The 17,698-nt window shown below is 55.3% G+C and overlaps 1 protein-coding gene across 1 annotated transcript in view; it reads right to left on the bottom strand.

Annotated features, from left to right (window-relative positions):
- Nucleotides 1–1,257: 1,257 nt before the first annotated feature.
- Nucleotides 1,258–17,698, bottom strand: part of CPNE2 (copine 2) — a 52,622-nt gene continuing 36,181 nt past the window's right edge. Inside the window, exons 12-16 of the mRNA XM_060289849.2 lie at nt 17,079–17,133; nt 12,219–12,270; nt 10,651–10,784; nt 3,048–3,284; nt 1,258–1,693 (exon numbers count right to left, since the gene is read on the bottom strand). Of these exons, the coding sequence (XP_060145832.1) occupies nt 1,586–1,693; nt 3,048–3,284; nt 10,651–10,784; nt 12,219–12,270; nt 17,079–17,133 (586 nt within the window). The 3' untranslated portion in view covers nt 1,258–1,585. The remainder of the gene's footprint in view (nt 1,694–3,047; nt 3,285–10,650; nt 10,785–12,218; nt 12,271–17,078; nt 17,134–17,698) is intronic.

The raw sequence follows: 17,698 nt of genomic DNA, 5'->3' as shown, positions 1-17,698 counted from the left end.
TTGGAAGCCTAGGATACAGATGTCCCTCGCTTGCTCCCACCAGATAAACACCGACTCCTGAGCTTACCAGGCACCTGGAGCTAGGAACTTCCCTGGCGCACCAGCCAGGTCTAGCAGACCACTGGTAAGAATTGCTGACCTGGGAGAGTAGGTCGAGATGTCTGACTGCCCAGTTTCATTGGAGGGGAAGGACAAAGTCAGCAGCAGCTTGAGCAGAAGACTCCCCCATAGTCACGGGAAGACATTCAGTGCAGTGGAACAAGTGTGGGCTCTGTGGAGTTGGCCAGACATGGAGCTGAGTTCTGGCTCTGCCTCTAATAGATTCAGTTAGCCTCTCTGCTTGTTTCCTCATCTCTGAAATGGTCACAGGCAGGGGCTGGTGGAAAGGTTCAAGATTATGCCTGTAATGTGCTTATTAATATGAATGTGAGTTGTTGGTTGCACATGAGCCTGTGGCAAAGGGGCTGACTGGAGCTCTAAGGAGGAAGTAGACAAAAGAGAAAGATGTGTTCTTTGGAGGAGAGAAGGGAACAGGCCAGACGGCTGGGGTTTCAGAGATACGTCACCTAGCTGGTTTCGTGAGGTTGGGCCCAAGCCCAGGGTGGGGTGTGTGATAGAAACCAACGGCTGCTGCAGCAGGGACAGAAGCAGCCCTGTTTAGCATCCTAAAGCCAAAGAGGCTTTCACATGCTGCAGACCACAGGGTGTACTCCAGTGCCTGAGAGACCTGCAGGAGGAGCACATGGGTGGCAGCGACTGCCACTGCTGTGGTGGAGTGGGGTACATAAGACAGCGTGGACCACGAGGAAGAAGGGTGGGGCACCCTGTGCTGTTGGCTGGGCCAGCATGGGCTCTGCTGGGGCCTAGAAGGCTGGGGAGGGACCGTGCATTTCATTGCCCCACAGATATTTATTGAGCAAGTATGATGTGCCAAATTCTGTGCCAGTTTAACAGCTGCATTACTGTTTGTGTGGAATGCATGTCCCCAAGTAGAAGTGATTATACCAATTTCACAGGCTTGCTGGGGGGAAGGGGTTTTCATGTTTCCTTTCCCAGATCAGTGAGCCCATCAGGTCCCAGCTGAGGAAGGAGCTGACACAGGGACATCTGAAACTCCTTTATTACCCTGAGTATAACAAGTAGAACACGATCACAGTATTAAAAAACAGAGTAGGAATTAGGTGCAGGCTACCACACAGCATGCACCAGGGGGACACATTCCTTTGAGTCTGCAGCTAGTTACTTGGAAAAAGCCAGTTATGATTGTAAAAATTTTATTCTCTTTAATAACAATTCCACTAAAATTATACAAAGTACATTCAATACTTAAGAGTGGCAAGGGTGGGGAGAGGAGGAGAGGAAGGCGGTTTGGCCTGGAAGTATCATCAATCGACTCCAATAAAGGAAGCCCAGCTGGGCTGCAGGAAGTTGGGGGTGTGGAGGTCCAGTTGTAGAAAATAAAAATGTGGATCAGTTTAAAAGAAAAAAAAAAAAGGCCACCCACAAGGAAGCAGGGTGAGCGTGCATGTTCCTGGGGAGGGTGGGAGGCCCAGCCGGCATGCTGCTGCTGGGTGGGGGCTGGCACTCAGGCAGGCTCCGAGTTGGTGGGGGGCAGGTTTTTATGCTTGAAATACTGAACAACTTGTTGGGGCAGCTCTGCCAGCACAGCTTTCGCCAAGGTCTCTTTTGCCGCCTGCAGGGTAGGGTGGAGAGAGGAGAGAGAAAGGATCACTGGATGAAGTGGTGAGGGGCACCATGCCCAGGGAGCTGGTATAGAAGGTGTCCCTGGAGGACAAAACCAGAGCAGAGGACCAGAGCTGTCTAAAACTAGCGTTCCTCAGCCCAGCCCAGGCCTAAAATCCCACCCTTAGCAGTGCTCTCCTTCACATTAAGTGCAGCTCTTACCTGAGCACTCGAGGTGCCTAGGAGTAACGTTTCAGGATGAATCTGTCTATGGGAGGCTTTTGGGGGAAAGAGATGGTGGAGGTGAGCTGCACGGCCTACTCATCCGGCAAACATTTCCTGAGCACCTTCTTGGCTGGTATTAAGGGGTTGTGACTATCTGATTCACTGCTCGGCACCCAGTCACAGGCTGGGCACACCAGGAGCTCGTTCAGTGTCCATGCAGTGCCTGGGTGGCCAACACCCAGCATTTGTCCTCAGGAAGCTCACGTTCGAGAGGAAGGAACTGAACTAGCTCAGGCAAACCCAGAGGGTACTGGGCAGAGATGTGAGCACCAGTGGTTACAAATCGGAGTGGCCAGTTCTTGCTGGGACTGGCTCCCAGGACCTGAGCCACAGCACCCTGAGGCTTACAGCTGAGGCAGCCGAGGCCAGGAGGAAAGGTCACGGACTTGCCCGAGGCTATACAGTGTGCCTCTGGTCAAATGAAAGCTAGGCGCCAGGCTGGCATCTGACAGACTGATCCCTCTGGGGCTGCCTGCGGGCCCAGCTGCAAGGACAGCAACCAGGGAGCTAATGCCAGCCTCCTTGTAAGCAGACCTGGGTCACCTGCAGATAGGACCAGAGCCACCTCCAGGAGCAAGGGAGGCCACCAGTTCCTCCTAGAGCGGCCCTCAGGGAGAGGAGGCCATCCTAAGATGGGCCCTGTTTTCCACCTGAAGAGAGGCGGCTGGCGAGGTTTGATTTCCTGGAAAGCCCCTCACGCCTCTGGGCCTTACTCTCATCTCTTTCTACTGGAGTGCTTTCCCCCGCATGGATGACGCCGACTTCTGATTCAGGTTTAGAGGGCAGGTCCTCCGGGAACCCCTGTCCTGGAGCCCCAGTCTGGACTGGGCACTACTCCCTTGAGTTCTGTCAGCTTGCTGAAGCAAGTGCTCATGCAACTGTCATATGGCCTCACCTGGGGGCAGGGCCTTGCATGGTGCCAGGCGGGTAGTAGGCTCTCAGGAGGTACGTAGTCAACAGAGCTGAGGGTAGAGGAGCCTAGGATTGGGCAGACAATCCCAGCGCCTTCATTCTGGATTATTAACTATGGTTGCTGGGGTCCTGTAACCGCCTCCTCCCCAGCCCGGGCCCACACTCACGTTGCGGAATTCTCGAAAGGGCACGAACTGCACGATATCGCGAGCTGCCTCCTCCCCTGTGTGGGAGCGCAGCGTGCGGTTGTCCCCGTCCAGGAACTCCATGGCAGCGAAGTCGGCGTTACCCACACCCACGATGATGATGGACATGGGCAGCTTGGAGGCCTGCACCACGGCGTGCCGCGTCTCCTCCATGTCGCTGATGACACCGTCCGTGATGATAAGGAGGATGAAGTATTGCTGTGGAGGGGGTCAACAGGCGCTCAGCACAGCCCTCGGCCCCTGGCCACCCTTCCCCTCCGTCCTTTCCCAATCTCCCCAAACCCTCTGACCCCTGGGAGGAAGGTGGCTCGTCTCCCCGAGCTGTTGCTGAACCCTAGCCACCTCCCTAGGCAGCCACCTCTCAGTGCTTGGGCCCTGTAGGCCTCTCCTCCGTCACAGCTGGAAGCACAAACTGCTCTCTTCCTCCTGCCCTGTGTAATGTCAGACTCCCCAGCTTGGGGGTTTGAGAGCCCCAGACTCCAGGCCTGGCTCTGACAGTGGCTACACCGTGGGACTCTGGGCAACTGACTCAACTCGCCGTGCCTCAGTTCCTTCGTCTGCAAAGTGGGAATTCCTGCACCTCTCAGAGAGACCACGCTGGCTCGGTAATCAACAGCTGCATCTGTGGCAGAGTGAGGCCCACGGCTGGTGAGGGATATGCATTCTGGCTTGTGGACTCTGGGAGCAGCCTCCCCTTCTCTGCTCCACCTTCACGTGAACACCTGTGATGCTGCTCGTTCCCCATTACCACAGCCGGCCTCAGAGACCCCTTGCAGGAGCTAAGCAGATCATCTAGGTCAGTGCTTCTGGGATTGTGGGACTCTGCTGGCAACAAGCAGACCTGGAGGCACACCCCAGACACAGCATCAGTCACAGTGGAAAGGGTATTGGTTTTTTTTTTTTTTTAAAGAAGATGTTGGGGCTAGGAGTTTATTTACTTATTTATTTTTGCTGTGTTGGGTCTTCGTTTCTGTGCGAGAGCTTTCTCTAGTTGCAGCGAGCGGGGGCCACTCACTGTCGCGGCCTCTCTTGTTGCAGAGCACAGGCTCCAGATGCGCAAGTTCAGTAATTGTGGCTCACGGGCCCAGCTGCTCCATGGCATGTGGGGTCTTCCCGGACCAGGGCTCGAACCCGTGTCCCCTGCATTAGCAGGCAGATTCTCAAACACTACGCCACCAGGGAAGCCCAGGGTATTGGTTTTGCAGTGGTCTTTGAATTCTACAAACTGCACCCAGGAGGCAGTCTCAGTTTGGTGCTTATGTGTCCCTCTTGCTAACCTTCCTTATTAAAAAAAGAGAGAAAAGGCAGGAAGCTCAGAGCTCCAGGGACAGCAGTCTCTAGGTAGACTTTGACACCACTCTGCAGCCTGGTGTATTTATTTTTACTGTTACTCTCTATGGCAAGTGGTAAGTAACTTTTCCCTTAGAGTGGGTTATAGTTTCTTTATAAAATTATTTACATGAAAAAAATATGAATAATTAGTGTAGGTGACAGGTGGCCATAGCATAGACTGGAGGTGGGGAGTGAGTGAATGAAGTTCAGGAAATCTCACTGGATGATCTCACTGGAAGCCCCAGCATTCCTAGCTGCCTAAGACCTCATTTTCAACTCGGCTCTGTGCTTAGCATCCTCTGGCCCCTTTTGGGGAACTCAGTTTTCCCCATACATAAGATGAACAGAAAAGCCCTTGTGGCCCTAATGTTCTCTGTTTGGGGCTTCTGCCTTCTCTTCTGACCCTTCTGATTCTCAGGAGAGGAAACGGGGACCCAGACTAGTCAAGGTCATGGAGCTAAAAAGGGCAGAACCAAGCTAGCCCCCAAGTCATCATTTGGCCACCTTCTCACCCAGCAAAGCCATTTGCTCCCTGGGAAACATACAGAGACCACATGTTCAGCCATCGAGGATGCCTAGCTCTCCTGCCTATCCCCCAAGCACAACCTGAAAGGAATGAACCATGTGGAGGTACGAATGCCACCATCCTAACCCCCAACCCTCGACAGCAGTAGTCCAACTCCTCCTGAACAGTACCTTTAAGAGGCCGAAAGCTTGGCTGGGGATGGATACCTGTTGCTATGGAGATGGCAGCCCGAATTCCTGTAGTGGAGGGCTGCTGCTGCCAGTCCCCATTCCTGGGGTTGAGGGGCACCTCATAAGCTCATCCAGACCCTTGTCCCCTCATAGCCCACCATCATTCTAGCCAGCACCCCTTCCTTAAGTGGCCCTCTAACCCCACTTCCATCCCACCAAAAATAGTCCATGGCAGTATTTCTGGGGCACCTAGGCTGGCAGGAGGGAAGAAGGCATTGAGAGGCCTAGCAATGAGGACAGAAAAGAATACTTGGCCTTGGGTGACAGGCCTCACCACTCGGGGTGGGACTGGTCTCCAAGCCCCCTCCAGCTCCGATGGCTGTCTCCCACCCTCCTCCCCACATGGCCCTCTTGGCTCTCCCTTTCCACCAGCTACGTGTCTACATTAGGAGACTTGGAGCACGCAGGCCGAGGCCTCCCTCACAGCCTTGGAGCCTTCTTCCCCACGGCCTGGGTTCCTGCAGAACAGTAGGCACCAGCTGAAAAGGTGAGTCACGGTGGTGGTGACTACACATGCTCCGTGTCATCCTCACGCTGGGATTCTCCTTTTGGAGGTTGGGGAGACAGGCTTAGGCTGAGAGAGGTTCAGTGACTTGCTCAAGGACTCACAGCCAGGAATGGCACAGCTGAGATTCAAGCCCAAGCCTTAACTCCAAAGTTAGGGCTCTTTCCACAATGGCAGCAGTGGCCAGTAGCTGTCTCTCCAATAGTGGGGCCTGGCAGGGAGAAGCGAAGTGCCACTGACAAGTCCTAGGCTTCATGCCCATCCCAGGCAAAAATGAGGTTGTCCAGTAGCCTCTAAGGTCTACTGCAACCCTAGGGGTCCATGATCCCATCCCCAAGACAGAGGGGAGGTGGCGGTGGGGGGGGGCTGTGGAAGGGGAGAAAAAGGTGGAATCAGGCAGGAGGAGGTGGGAAGAGCCTCTGCTGTCCCCATGCATAGTCCTGGTCTACTCTACCCCAAGCTTTCCCACCTCCATGCCTTTCCTGGTTTACTTTCTTCTGCCTGGCGTACCCTCCCCAGCCACAGCTCCAAGACCTCTCTGAGCGTCTACTCCTCCATCCCGAGTGGATGTGAGGGCTCCCCCAAGCCCTGAGCTCTGCTTTCGCTGCCAGCGATTACCCCTTGGGGCAGGCTTCTCTGGATACTCCTCTCCCCCCATGCCCTTAGAGCTCCTCAGGGCAGCCCCTCCCCTCACACCTCTACATCTCAGGGGCCTGGCACCCTGTGCGGGCTCCATAAACACAGCCAACTGCTGCCAGGTCGAACCCAAACCCCAAATTTCCAACACATTTCAAGGACAGAGTATCTCTAGCATTTACCCAAGAGGTTCTTCAGGCTTCCAGAGCTGTAAATAGCCACTTCCCCTAATGCATTTAACATGTGATTTGATTTATAAGAAACTGACTTGACCACAACAGTTCCAGGCAGAGTCCGGGGAAGCTGCACTCATCCCTAGCTTACTTCTGAGAAGTTGGCTGCTGAGGGCCTTGGGGAGTGGAGGGAAATTTCCAGGGTGCTGGCTGCTTCCCAGTTCCCCCTCCACTATGGCACCAGGTGCCTAGGTAGCCAACTATCAATGGGCCATGGATGGGAAGGCCCAAGTCACATGGGTCAGAGCAGAGGGAAGGATGAGGCCCCACAGTAGGAGTCCCCTGGTACCACCCAACCTCTTAATACCTTTCAGTGACTCCCCACTGCCCTTAAGAGAAAATCCAGATTCCTTACTGGCTTCAAAGGCATTTGTGGGAGCTGGCCTACCTTCTCAACCTCATCTACCCCCACCCACCCCTCTTATATCACACTCCTTCCCTTAGTTACACCACACACCATGCCTTCAAGCCTTTGCCTATGCTGTTCCCTCTGCCCGGGACACTCCACACATGCACACGCACACACATACACACCCTTTATGAGACTAACTCTTAAGCATCCTCCAAGTCTCAGCTTGGACATCACTTTTCCAGGAAGCCTGCCCTGAGCCCTCTGTCGGGTTAGATGCCACCTTCATAATCCTATAATTCTGTCATCACAGTTTTAATTGGCTGGCATCACAGCTGCTGTTCCTGGCCTGGCTCCCCACAAGACCACAGGTCCTGGAAGGGCAGAGGCTCTGGCTTGTGCATCATGGTCTCCCCAGTGCCGCAGAGAAACATACGCGGTAGAGATGAGCTGCGTGAATGAATGGGAGAACACAGGCCTGCCTAGAGAGATGCTTCCACCATCTGCTCTTGATTTCCTGTGCGTGGGTGTGCATGCATGCTCGTGTGTGGGGGACAGGGAGGATGAAGCCACACAAGCAGCTGTATGAAAGCATCAGGTAATGCACAATTTCCTTTTGCCTTAGGCCTACATGGGCTCAGCATCACCAAATGCCGGCCCAAGAGGTGTCCTAAGAAGATTCATCCGCTCACGTTTATTAGGTGCTATTGTGTGCCAGGCACTGTGCTGAGCAATTTGGATGCTGAGCTGGTTGAATCCTTGCAATGCTTCTATTAGGCAGGTACTGTGTTCCATCATCCTCATTGTACAGGTGAGAAAACTGAAGTTCAGAGAGCTTAATAAGCAACCTGCTCTGGGTCACACAGGAAGTGCGGGAGCTGGGTCTGAACCAGGTCGATGGGCCTCCAAACCTTGAGGCATCCCCACCTTCAGTGCACGGTGAGATGGACGGAGTAAAGGCAGGAGGTAGAGAATTATCTGTATCTTCTTGGACATCAGAGTAGGAGAGGCTAGTAGAGACCCCTGGCTCGCCTCCTGCAGCCCAGAGATGCTGGCCGAAAGTCACACAGCTGGGGTGGGTAACAGTGCTTCCCCAGTGTGAGGGAGCCAGGGAAGGCTGCCTCCTCAGGTTGGGAGGACCTGGTCATGACGAAAGCGGCTGGGGTACTGTGAGGATTAGGACTTGTTCACAGAAAGGGCCCAGTTCTTCCCTCTAGAGGGCCCTCAGCAGCTGTTCCCCAGAATGCAAAGACACCTTTCTGGTGGTCCCCAGGGCCCAAGCCCCTCCCCTAGGATCCAGCAGACACAGGCCCCTTCTCCCCAGGACCTCATCTCCTGCCCAGTCCTGCCCCTGCCTGGCAGGTGAAAGAGCCTGAGAGGAACACTGGCCTTCATTCCTGCTCCGCCCCTTTTTTTTCCCTTAAACAAGAATGCAGGCCTTTCTTCCATCCCTCTGAAAGCTGGTTCAGGCAGATAAGTCTGGGCGGGACAATGGCCTGGCTGGCTTAGGCATCCAAAGGGTGTGCAAGCTGAGGGGCTACCCCTCACTCTGCCCCCTCCATCCAGCTCTAGCCCAGCACCCCAGGAATTTAAAAACACCACTCCCAGGTCCTCCCCACTTGTCCCAGTTCATAAAGGAAATAGGCTCAGGGCAGGAAGGGACTTGTCTCAGGCCCTCAGCTGCCATCACCAAGACCAGGACTAGAGCAAGTCACACTCCCTGAAGCAGAAACGACCAGGACCATCTTCAGTCTGACATCGTGCACTGACCTCCATCACTAGCATCTGCCATCCCCTCTGCCTGGAGGGCTCTTCCCAGAATGCTCTGCCACCTGTCCTTCCTCATCCTCAGGTCTCTTTGGGTGCCAGCTGTTGTGTTATCACATTTAATCCTAACACCACCTCCTTAAGGTAGGTCCTATTAGTATTCCTATGGTACAAACAAGGCTCAGAGAGGGTAAGTTTACCCAGGTCACCCAGTGAGGGATGGGCAGGGGCTGGATTCAAACCCTGGCAGGCTGACCCCAGGACCCCCTTTCCCACAGACCCTCTGCTGCCTCCCAGACAGACCACACATACTGCTGTCCTGCCCTCCCCAGGCTGGCCCTGGTGTCCTCCTCTCTTTCTCATAACCTCCCCTTCTTTTATCTTTGCCTCCATCTTCGGGAAGGCAACCTCTACCTCAGTGACTGAGCAGGTGCCTCCCTCCTCTGGGCAGTCCCAATGGGACCAGGTTCCTTTCCTTCTGAGAGAGGCCCTGGCTGAGTCACCTCTTCCCAGCTCCTCGCACAGTGCACAGCACACAAAAGGGGCCAACTTAAATCCATCCGTTCCCAGAACACGAGCGTCTGCCACAGCATGGGCCACCAAGTAGATGATGGACAACACTGTGGGGCTGAGAGGCCAACCAGGGAGACACCCAGTAGACAGAAACGTGGAGTATGTGAAGGAGATGTTGCCACCGTCATCAGAGTCCAGACGGGAATAAACAGAGAAGGCAGGAGATAGGTTTCAGGTGGGTGGGCAAGGAAGGCTGCAGGGAGGTGGCGTTTGAGGGACACTGAGGGATGGGACAGAGCAAGCCAGGGAGAGAGGAGAAGAACCTCCAAGCAGAAGAGACGGCAGAACAAAGGATCTGCTGGGAGACAAGCTTGGTGTCTCTGAGGAATAGGAACAAGGTCAGTGGTGGAATGGTCACAAGTAAAGGAAGGGGTGTGGGGTTGCGGGAAGGAGAGGCCAGGAGGGGGTAGGATCTGATGTGCACGGTTAAAGGACCCTCTAGCAGGAGCATGGATAGGAGGGCCAAGAGGGGTGAGGGGACGGCCGTGGTGTCCAATGAGAGATGACAGTGGCCGTGGTAATGGGGAAGCGAGCGAGTTGAGGATAGTATTTTGGAGGCAGAGTGAAAAGGACAGTCAGGAAAGGACTTCAGCACTTGTGCAGCAACCCTTTCCTTCCAGGGGAGGAGGAAGCCCACACAGGGGCAGAGGCTGTGGCGGTGGCTCAGGGGCCTGGTCAGGTGGTAGTTGGACCCACGTCCCAGCCCGGGCTCCACCACCCTAGGGCCGGGTGCTGGGTTCCCAGACTTGGCTCAGCTCCTCGGGGCCGTAGCCCTGGGGCAGGGGCTGGTGGATGGCAGGCGAGGTGGGCAAGGTGACCCTTGGTGACTCCAGCACTGGGCCTGGAGCTAGGTGCAGGGAGAGGACCTGGGATGCAGCTGCCCAGGATGGCCGTTTGCCATATATTCCAGATGCCACACAGCAGCCCTGGCAGCCTCAGGCTTGAGCCTCGTCACTGAGCGCCGGACCTGGGCCAGACGGTTCCAAACCCTTCAGCGTGAGGTGGCGGCTGCTCTAATGGGAACTGGGTGGCCCAGAGGGTCAGCCTGAGGGCTGCAGGGACTACAGTCTCCGGGTTTCCCTCTGCCTGGAGGCACTTCCCATTAATCACAGCCCCTATTTCCTACTAAGCACCGAACGGATGGAATTGCTGTCTGTCCTGGAGTCTGTGCTCCAGGAATCCAGAACCAGTCAAGTTGAGCTGCTTTCAACCCCCTTCCCATCCCTGCTAGTAAACTAAGGTGGAGAGGCCGGGGCTCACCTAGGATTTTAGAACAAGGGGAGGCAGAACATCCAGCTCGCCAGCCAGCCCCACGGGTGGGTAGGGTAGGAAGGACAGACCTCCATCTGGCAGGGAAGGCCCAGCCTGTGCCAGCCCTATCCTGCACGTCCACGCCAGTGATCACCTACTCACCATGGCTGTCTGCTGCTGCGTGGCTTGGGCCGCAAACCGGGCCACGTGGTTGACGATAGGAGAGAAATTGGTGGGACCGTAGAAGCGGATGTGGGGCAGGCAAGCCGAATATGCCTGGGCGATGCCGTCCACGCCTGCCTCGGGGAAAAGACTCTGGATCAGCCAGGTCCTCCCTGACCCTGCACCCACTCTCATCCCAATTGCTGCCCACCCCAAATGCCCCCTGCCGTGGCCAGTCTGGGCCCTGTGGTACTGGAAGCTCCGGAGGGCAGGGCCAGAGTGGTGTAAAGAGCCCTGAACGTGGAGTCTGACCTTAGTTCCAATTCCTGCCTTTACCACTTCTTAGCTGTGGGATCTGGGGGAAGTTATTTAAGCCTGTTTCCTTGTCTGTCAAGGAGACTAGTAATCTACACCCTCGGGAAGCTGGCAGGAGAGTGTCCAGCAGGCTCCTCCCAGCGAAGGCACGGGCAGAACCTGCGGTAATACTTTGGGGTCACAGGGAGCCACCTGGAGGTCCATTCTGGACACGCTATGGCTTCTCAGGGTTGCTGGGGGAACTGAGATGCTTGCACAGCTCTGCAGACAGTAGGTGCTCTGTAAATAGCCACCGTTACAAGGCTAAGAATACCCCCCTGCTCTGCTGTCCTGTCCAGAAGGCCTCTGGCCAGAGATGAGGTTGACCAATCTGAACTTGGATAAAACATCTCGGCAGACCTACTCCAAACCAGACAGGCCCCAGCAGGAGGACAGGGCCACGCTTTCAGCCAACAGAGGCCCATGGCTTCTGAGTTACAGCATCATCCCCATCGTGGTGACTTGATGCATTTCCCTTCCAAGTACAAACCTGACCCAGCTTCAGGGATTCCCAGGGGAGGTAGATGCTACGCCCAAGGCAAGTCCTAGGCTGAAAGCTCTCATGGTGTCAGGAACCACCCTCTTCCATACCCACCTGGGAGCCCCTTCTCTTTCACTGTTTCTTAACTGACTCTGGGAGGCTCAGAAGTCCTCTTAGGCCTGGGGCAGGGAGAGCACAGACACCACGTACGCTGCCTGCCCCTCCCTCTTGCCCAGCACCCCCGCCCAGGCCATGCTCAATCCTTAGGTGCCAAGGCTCCCTGTGGAAGGTGGGGAAACGGTGGGGCAGGACAAGAATGGGCCCTCCCAGTGAGGGCAGAAGGGAGGTGAGAGGCAGGTGTGTCATTTGCTGCTCTCACCTCCTCCTGGTCTACACAGGGCTTTATGCCAGCACTTCCCTTAATTCTCACCTGACCACCCAGTGAGGTGAGCTACCCTGGTATCACACCTCCTTGAGGGAGGTGAGGAGGCAGAGGCCCAGTGGGGTGCAGTGATCTCTCCGAGGTCACACAGCCAGAAAAGGGCAGCAGCTGGCCTTGAATCCAGGGCCACCTGACTCCAAATTCCAGCTTCTCCCCATCTGCCACACTGAGCAAGTGCAAGGGGAGGGGAGAGAAAAGAACAGAAACCACTACTCCTCCCCCGCATCTGCCCAGGGAGATGGCCAGGCCTGGCGTAAACCCAGGGCAGATGCAGGTGGGCTTGACACTCACCTGAGCAGAAGGGGTTGGTGGGGTTAAAGTTGATGGCAAACTCATGGGAGACCTGAAATGCAGAGAAAATGATGATGAGCTGAAAGCCTCCTGGCCCAAACCTGGGCCCAGGCCCACCTGCTGCCAGGCAAGGCTCCCTCTGAGGGAACCTGGCTCTTTGCCACCCTGACCCCAGGTCAAGGCTACTGATACCCCTGCATCTGCTTTCACCTCCACTGCTGGGTCTGACCCACAGACAGGCCTAACCACCCTCAGTAACAGAAGAAACAGAAACTTCCACACCACCCCAATCTCTTCCGGGGGGTCAGGGCTGTCTATGCCTCCTCGCCCCCACTATAAGAGTCCCTAGGGACTTCCCTGGTGGTGCGGTGGTTGAGAATCCGCCTGCCAATGCAGGGGACTCGGGTTCAAGCCCTGGTCCGGGAAGATCCCACATTCCGCGGAGCAACTAAGCCCCTGAGCCACAACTACTGAGCCTGCGCTCTAGAGCCCGAAAGCCACAACTATTGAGCCCACGTGCCACAACTACTGAAGCCCGCACGCCTAGAGCTCAACAAGAGAAGCCACTGCAACGAGAAGCATGCGCACTGCAACAAAGAGTAGTCCCCACTCACCGCAACTAGAGAAAGCCCACAGGCAGCAACGAAGACCCAAAGCAGCCAGGGGGAAAAGAAAGAGTCCTTGAGTAGGGTGGAGATGCATCTGAGGGTGGCGGGTTCAAGGAGCAGTTGGAGTGCTCCCTCATCACCTGCTTTTACTGTGGTGGGGCTATAACTAGAGTTCCACTTCTTCAGGCTTTGAGTGCTTTCCCCCACCCTACTAATAAGCACGAGTGCTTGGAAGGGAGCCCACCTTATGCCAGCGAGCCAAACTGGGGCTTAGCTGACAACCCACTTACAGCTGGACTGGGGGATCAGGAAGCATAATGGGGCCAGAAGGGCAGGGAATAGAGAGCCCTGTCCCAGTTCCTACAGACCCAGCCCCTAGCCCGGGGGCATCATCAGAGGCTGACCCTGCACACTCCCGGATGCCGCTGGCCTACAGAGGGACTGATAACTAGACCCCATTCAGGACTGTGGGTCAGACTTCAGTGGCTGCAGAACCCAGGGCCTCAGGAGAGGCCAGAGCTCAGATGGTAGGACCATCCTCCCTCCCTCCCCTGCTGCCTCCGTCAAAACCCCCACTCGGCCCCTTCCCTGTGAACCGTGTGCCACAGTCTACGTTCAGGGCTTTGCTAGCATCCCCTCACTCCTTCCTTGCAACAATCCAACAGACAAAGGCCTGGTATTACTCCCTTTTTCTGATGTAAAACCAAGACAGAATGGACCAGAATGTTCCCCCATTTACTGAAGGGGAGAGTTGGGACTAGAACTGAAATCAGGCTGCCTCCTGAGCTCACAATCCATAAACCCACTAACCCGAGAAGGTGTTCCTCCCCTGAGGAGTTTAAATGGGAGGGTCAAGAGATGTCCAGGGGGGAGGGACCCCCACCCTCGGAGGCTGGAGGAGCGCTCCAGTCCAGGCGCAAATCCCAGGCAGACGCTCTAGCTCCGAGACACTGCAGAGGGGTGCTGGGAGGCCCTACCGAGCCCGACATCCGCATTTTACAAGTAAACTGACTGAGGCCCAGAGAGGGGAAGTCAGGTGCTGAGGCCACACAGAAGAACAGACCTGAGGCCCAGGTCCCTCAAACCTGGTAAAGGGGTTGGGCCGCTGACCTTGGGGAGCCCTTCTGGGCCAAGACGGGAAGGACTCAGCAGAGGAATTCACCCCATCACTGCCCTGTGCCTGGCAGCCTGAGGAGAAGACCCCTACCTGTTCAGGGGAATGGGCTTTTCTGTTCTTTGCTCCCTCAGCCCTAAGTGCTTGACATGGAGCCATTCCCCTGATGCCCCTTCTTGGGCCCTGTTCCTACCCAGGGGCCCTCTTCACCCTGTCCCCAGCCCAGGCTCCAGGTGTGGGGGCTGGAGGTCCTTGTTGCCATGGAAACTTCATGAGCCTCTATAGTGACTAAGAGGGGGGCTTGTACAGAGGGGGCTGAGAGAGGAAAATGGTTGCCAGGGAAACAGGCCTCCCTTGGGCCAACAACTTCCTGCAAAATCAGATTTTAGGAGATTTTACAGACCAAGGGGGAAAAGCCCCCTCCTGATAGGGATGGATTAATATTCTGTTTTCTCAGCCACCCAAATTCTAACTTCTCCATTTTTTTTCCTCTATTAAGGGGAGAGTGGGGCCTGGTGGTCAAGTGGGTGGGGCTGTGGGAGGTCACCCATCTACCCTGGAGGCCTCCCAAGTCATCTACTCCACCCAGCAGCTCCACTTCACAGGTGGAAAAACTGAGGTTCAGAGGGGGCCAAGGAATGCCCAGGTCACTCGAGTGAGCCACAGCAGAGCCGGGACCAGATCTGGGGGACAGGAGTTCACGTTGTCTGTAGCAGCCCAGCCCCCTCCCACACTTGCTGCCCTAGTTTGCCCGAGAAATGCCAGCAAACACGACAAGCTTCCTGGAGGCCACCCCAAGCCGATTAGGGGCCCCTGGGGACTGGCCAGCCACAGGTCTTTGCCCTGGGACTCCCTGCTGCCTTCTGACGATCAATGGTCCCGTTCACCCCACCTGGCCAGGCCCAGCCCATGGTCTTGAGTTACTTAAGAGGCTGTTCCCTCTGGTCCTGGCAGGGCAGTAGATGGTGGCATGGAGAGAGTCGAAGGGATCTCAGAGTGACCATCCTCTCTGAGCCTCAGTTTTCCCATCTATAAAGTGGGGAGAGTCATAAACTGTGCTCCTCTCCACCCCAGACCTTGTGCAGGCCTGTCCTTCAGCCTGATCCCTCTCTTCATCTGACCAACTCTGGCTCATTTTGAAAGGCTAATGTTTCCTGAGTCCCTCAGCCACTACCCAGGTCAGGGGTCCTCTTTGGGCTCACCTGGACCAGGCCCAGGGAGGGACTGAGGTCCTGAGGGCAGGCAGCTGAGTGGCACGCTCCTTCCAACTTCCCACACTCAGAGAAACAACACCTCTGCCTGCTCAGGCCCCTGGGCCCCAAATTTACTGTCAACAATCACGTACTGCATGCCTGGAGCCAGACACAGCAAGAAGGAGACCAAGTGCCCTCCCTGAGACAATGAGCAAATCAACACATACAAAGTGACCACAAAATTCCGAGGCAGGGAGGAGGGGCCCCACGTGCGCACGCTCAAGGTAGTCCTTCTAGAGGAAATGATCTCTCGGCTAAGCAGCAGCAATGGGAAGTCAGTGAAAGGGGGCAAAAGGCCAGGGGAAGACCACATGCAAAGACCCTGAGGTAGGAACGAACAGAAGAAGGTTCATGTGGCACGGCAAGGTGAGTTAGAATGAGAGGGAAGGTGAGGGGCCAAGTCTGGCCAGCTCCAGCAGCAGGGGGAGGTGGGATAGAGCATCTGCCCTTTCCAAGCCTCGTTCCAGCATCCCTCCTGGCACCACCGGGCACTCCAGCCTGGCCAAGCCCCAGCCTCCCCAGAATTGCCCTGTGACATTTCCAAGGAGGCTTTTGCACAAGAAAACATCTCATTCAGCCAGAGTTCTTTGGAAGCTGGCTGGTGTCCTAGCAACGAGATAGTGCTGGGCCTGGCTGCACCAGCCCGCCCTGCCCCCAGTGGCATCACCGTGTCTGCCCAGAGGCCCAGCTGTGGTCCCATAGGGTCCTGCCCCCTACCATACAATGGCCAGCAGGCCACAGAGCCACTCCCTGAAATTCTAGGTGAAAACTGCCCTCTCCGGAGAGGATGTGAGGGGAACGCTCACTCTGGAAACAGCATGTGGTACAGCAGGGCAGACAAGAGGGGCCGCTGGCTGACATACATGTAGATTGAGGAGTCCTCTATGCCCACAGCCCCAGGCTTCTCATCAGAAGGGTAGCACATTCTGAGAACAGACATGGGAGTCCACCTGCCCAGATGGAATTCAGGCTCCCTGTTTTGAACGTAACCTTGGACAAGTCATTGAGCCTCTGTTTCTTCACCTGTAATGGACATTGTCCCTTCTCTCCATCCCTCCATCTTGCCCACCATCACCCCAGCCAGTCCCCACTCAGCAGCCAGAGTGAGCCTTCAAAAATGCCAATAACACCCCATGTAGACCCACCCACTGCTTGCTGCACGGCTGGCTCCCCACCTCTCCAGCCACATCTCTCCCCATCCCGCCCATCTTTCATGGAGAGTTCTTCACGCCCACCTTCTTTCAGTTCTTCCAAATACCCTGCTCCCTCTGCCTCCCAGACTTTGCACAGGCTATTCTCTCTGCCCTGAACTCTACCTGCCACATCACCACCTCAAGTCACTCTGCGAACTCCTACTCTCCTTTACCCTCTTGGCTTAGACCTGACCTCCTCCAGGAAGCCTTCCTGATACCCCCAGGCCAGGTTGGGGCCCTCCTCTAGGGACTGCTGCCCCGTTCAGCACTGATGACACTGCCTGTCTTTAGGGCTGCCAGACAGTATACAGGATGCCCAGTTAAATTTGAATTTCAGATAAATAATGGATAATTTTTTAGTTTAAGTATGTCCCAGGCAATATTTAGGACATACTTAAACAACTTGTTTATATGAAATTCAAACTTAACTGGGTATCCTGTATTTTTATTTGCTAAATCTAGCATCTTCCCCACCTGACTGGGGTACCAGGGGACAGATATCATAACTTATTCCTTGTTCTAGCCCCACTGCCTGCACGAGGTTCAGGCTGAGAAATGCGTGTGGGTTTGGGGTAAACGCAGAGAAGGCAGGGCAGCTGGGCCATAGCCCAACCTTTCCAAAGCAGATCCCAGAGAGGCCATACATGCAAATCCCATCTCAGCCAAAAGGAAAACAGTCTGGCTTCACTTACCTTCCAGTCTGGGGGTAACTGCGCCCCAAAGCCAAGAGCTGGAAACATCTTATCACTAATCAGAGAAAGGAGAAAAAAATACTATGAGACAACCAGATGGGGCCTCATCTACCCACGCTCACCCTCCCAACCCCCTACCCAGGGCTGGGCCCACTCTGCCTTGCATACCTCCACAGACAAAAAAAAAAGCTCACCACCTCTAGAAAAAGCTCTGTTTGAATGATCTATTGAGCCCAAACCCACTTCTGGGTATCTGGTGAATAAAAGGCTTGACACCTATGGCAGACATTGCTAATCAACCACAGCACTCCTAACCATGGGCCTGAGTACAGCTTCTAGATCCTTCTCAAACGGGGACCTTGGCAATCACTAAACCACAGTCATGATGCAAGTGAAATGTACTGGCTGTTTCTTGACGTCCCTTTTATGGCTGGGAAAAATTCTAAAATGAGAACACTGGCTTGGCGTTCAAGACCCTTCATCATCTAGCCCAAGAGCCTAGTCTCATTTTCTACCTGCCCTCCCTCATTCCCCACTCCCCCAGCCCTGGCCACTGGCTACTCACTGTTCCCCAAACACACAGGGCATCTTCACGCTCCAACTTCAATCCTACTGCACCC

The sequence above is a fragment of the Globicephala melas genome, chromosome 19 (genome assembly GCF_963455315.2).
Source record: "Globicephala melas chromosome 19, mGloMel1.2, whole genome shotgun sequence".
Classification (NCBI taxonomy): domain Eukaryota; kingdom Metazoa; phylum Chordata; class Mammalia; order Artiodactyla; family Delphinidae; genus Globicephala; species Globicephala melas.
Note: the sequence above shows the minus strand (reverse complement) of the source record. Positions and strands in the feature narration are given on the sequence as shown.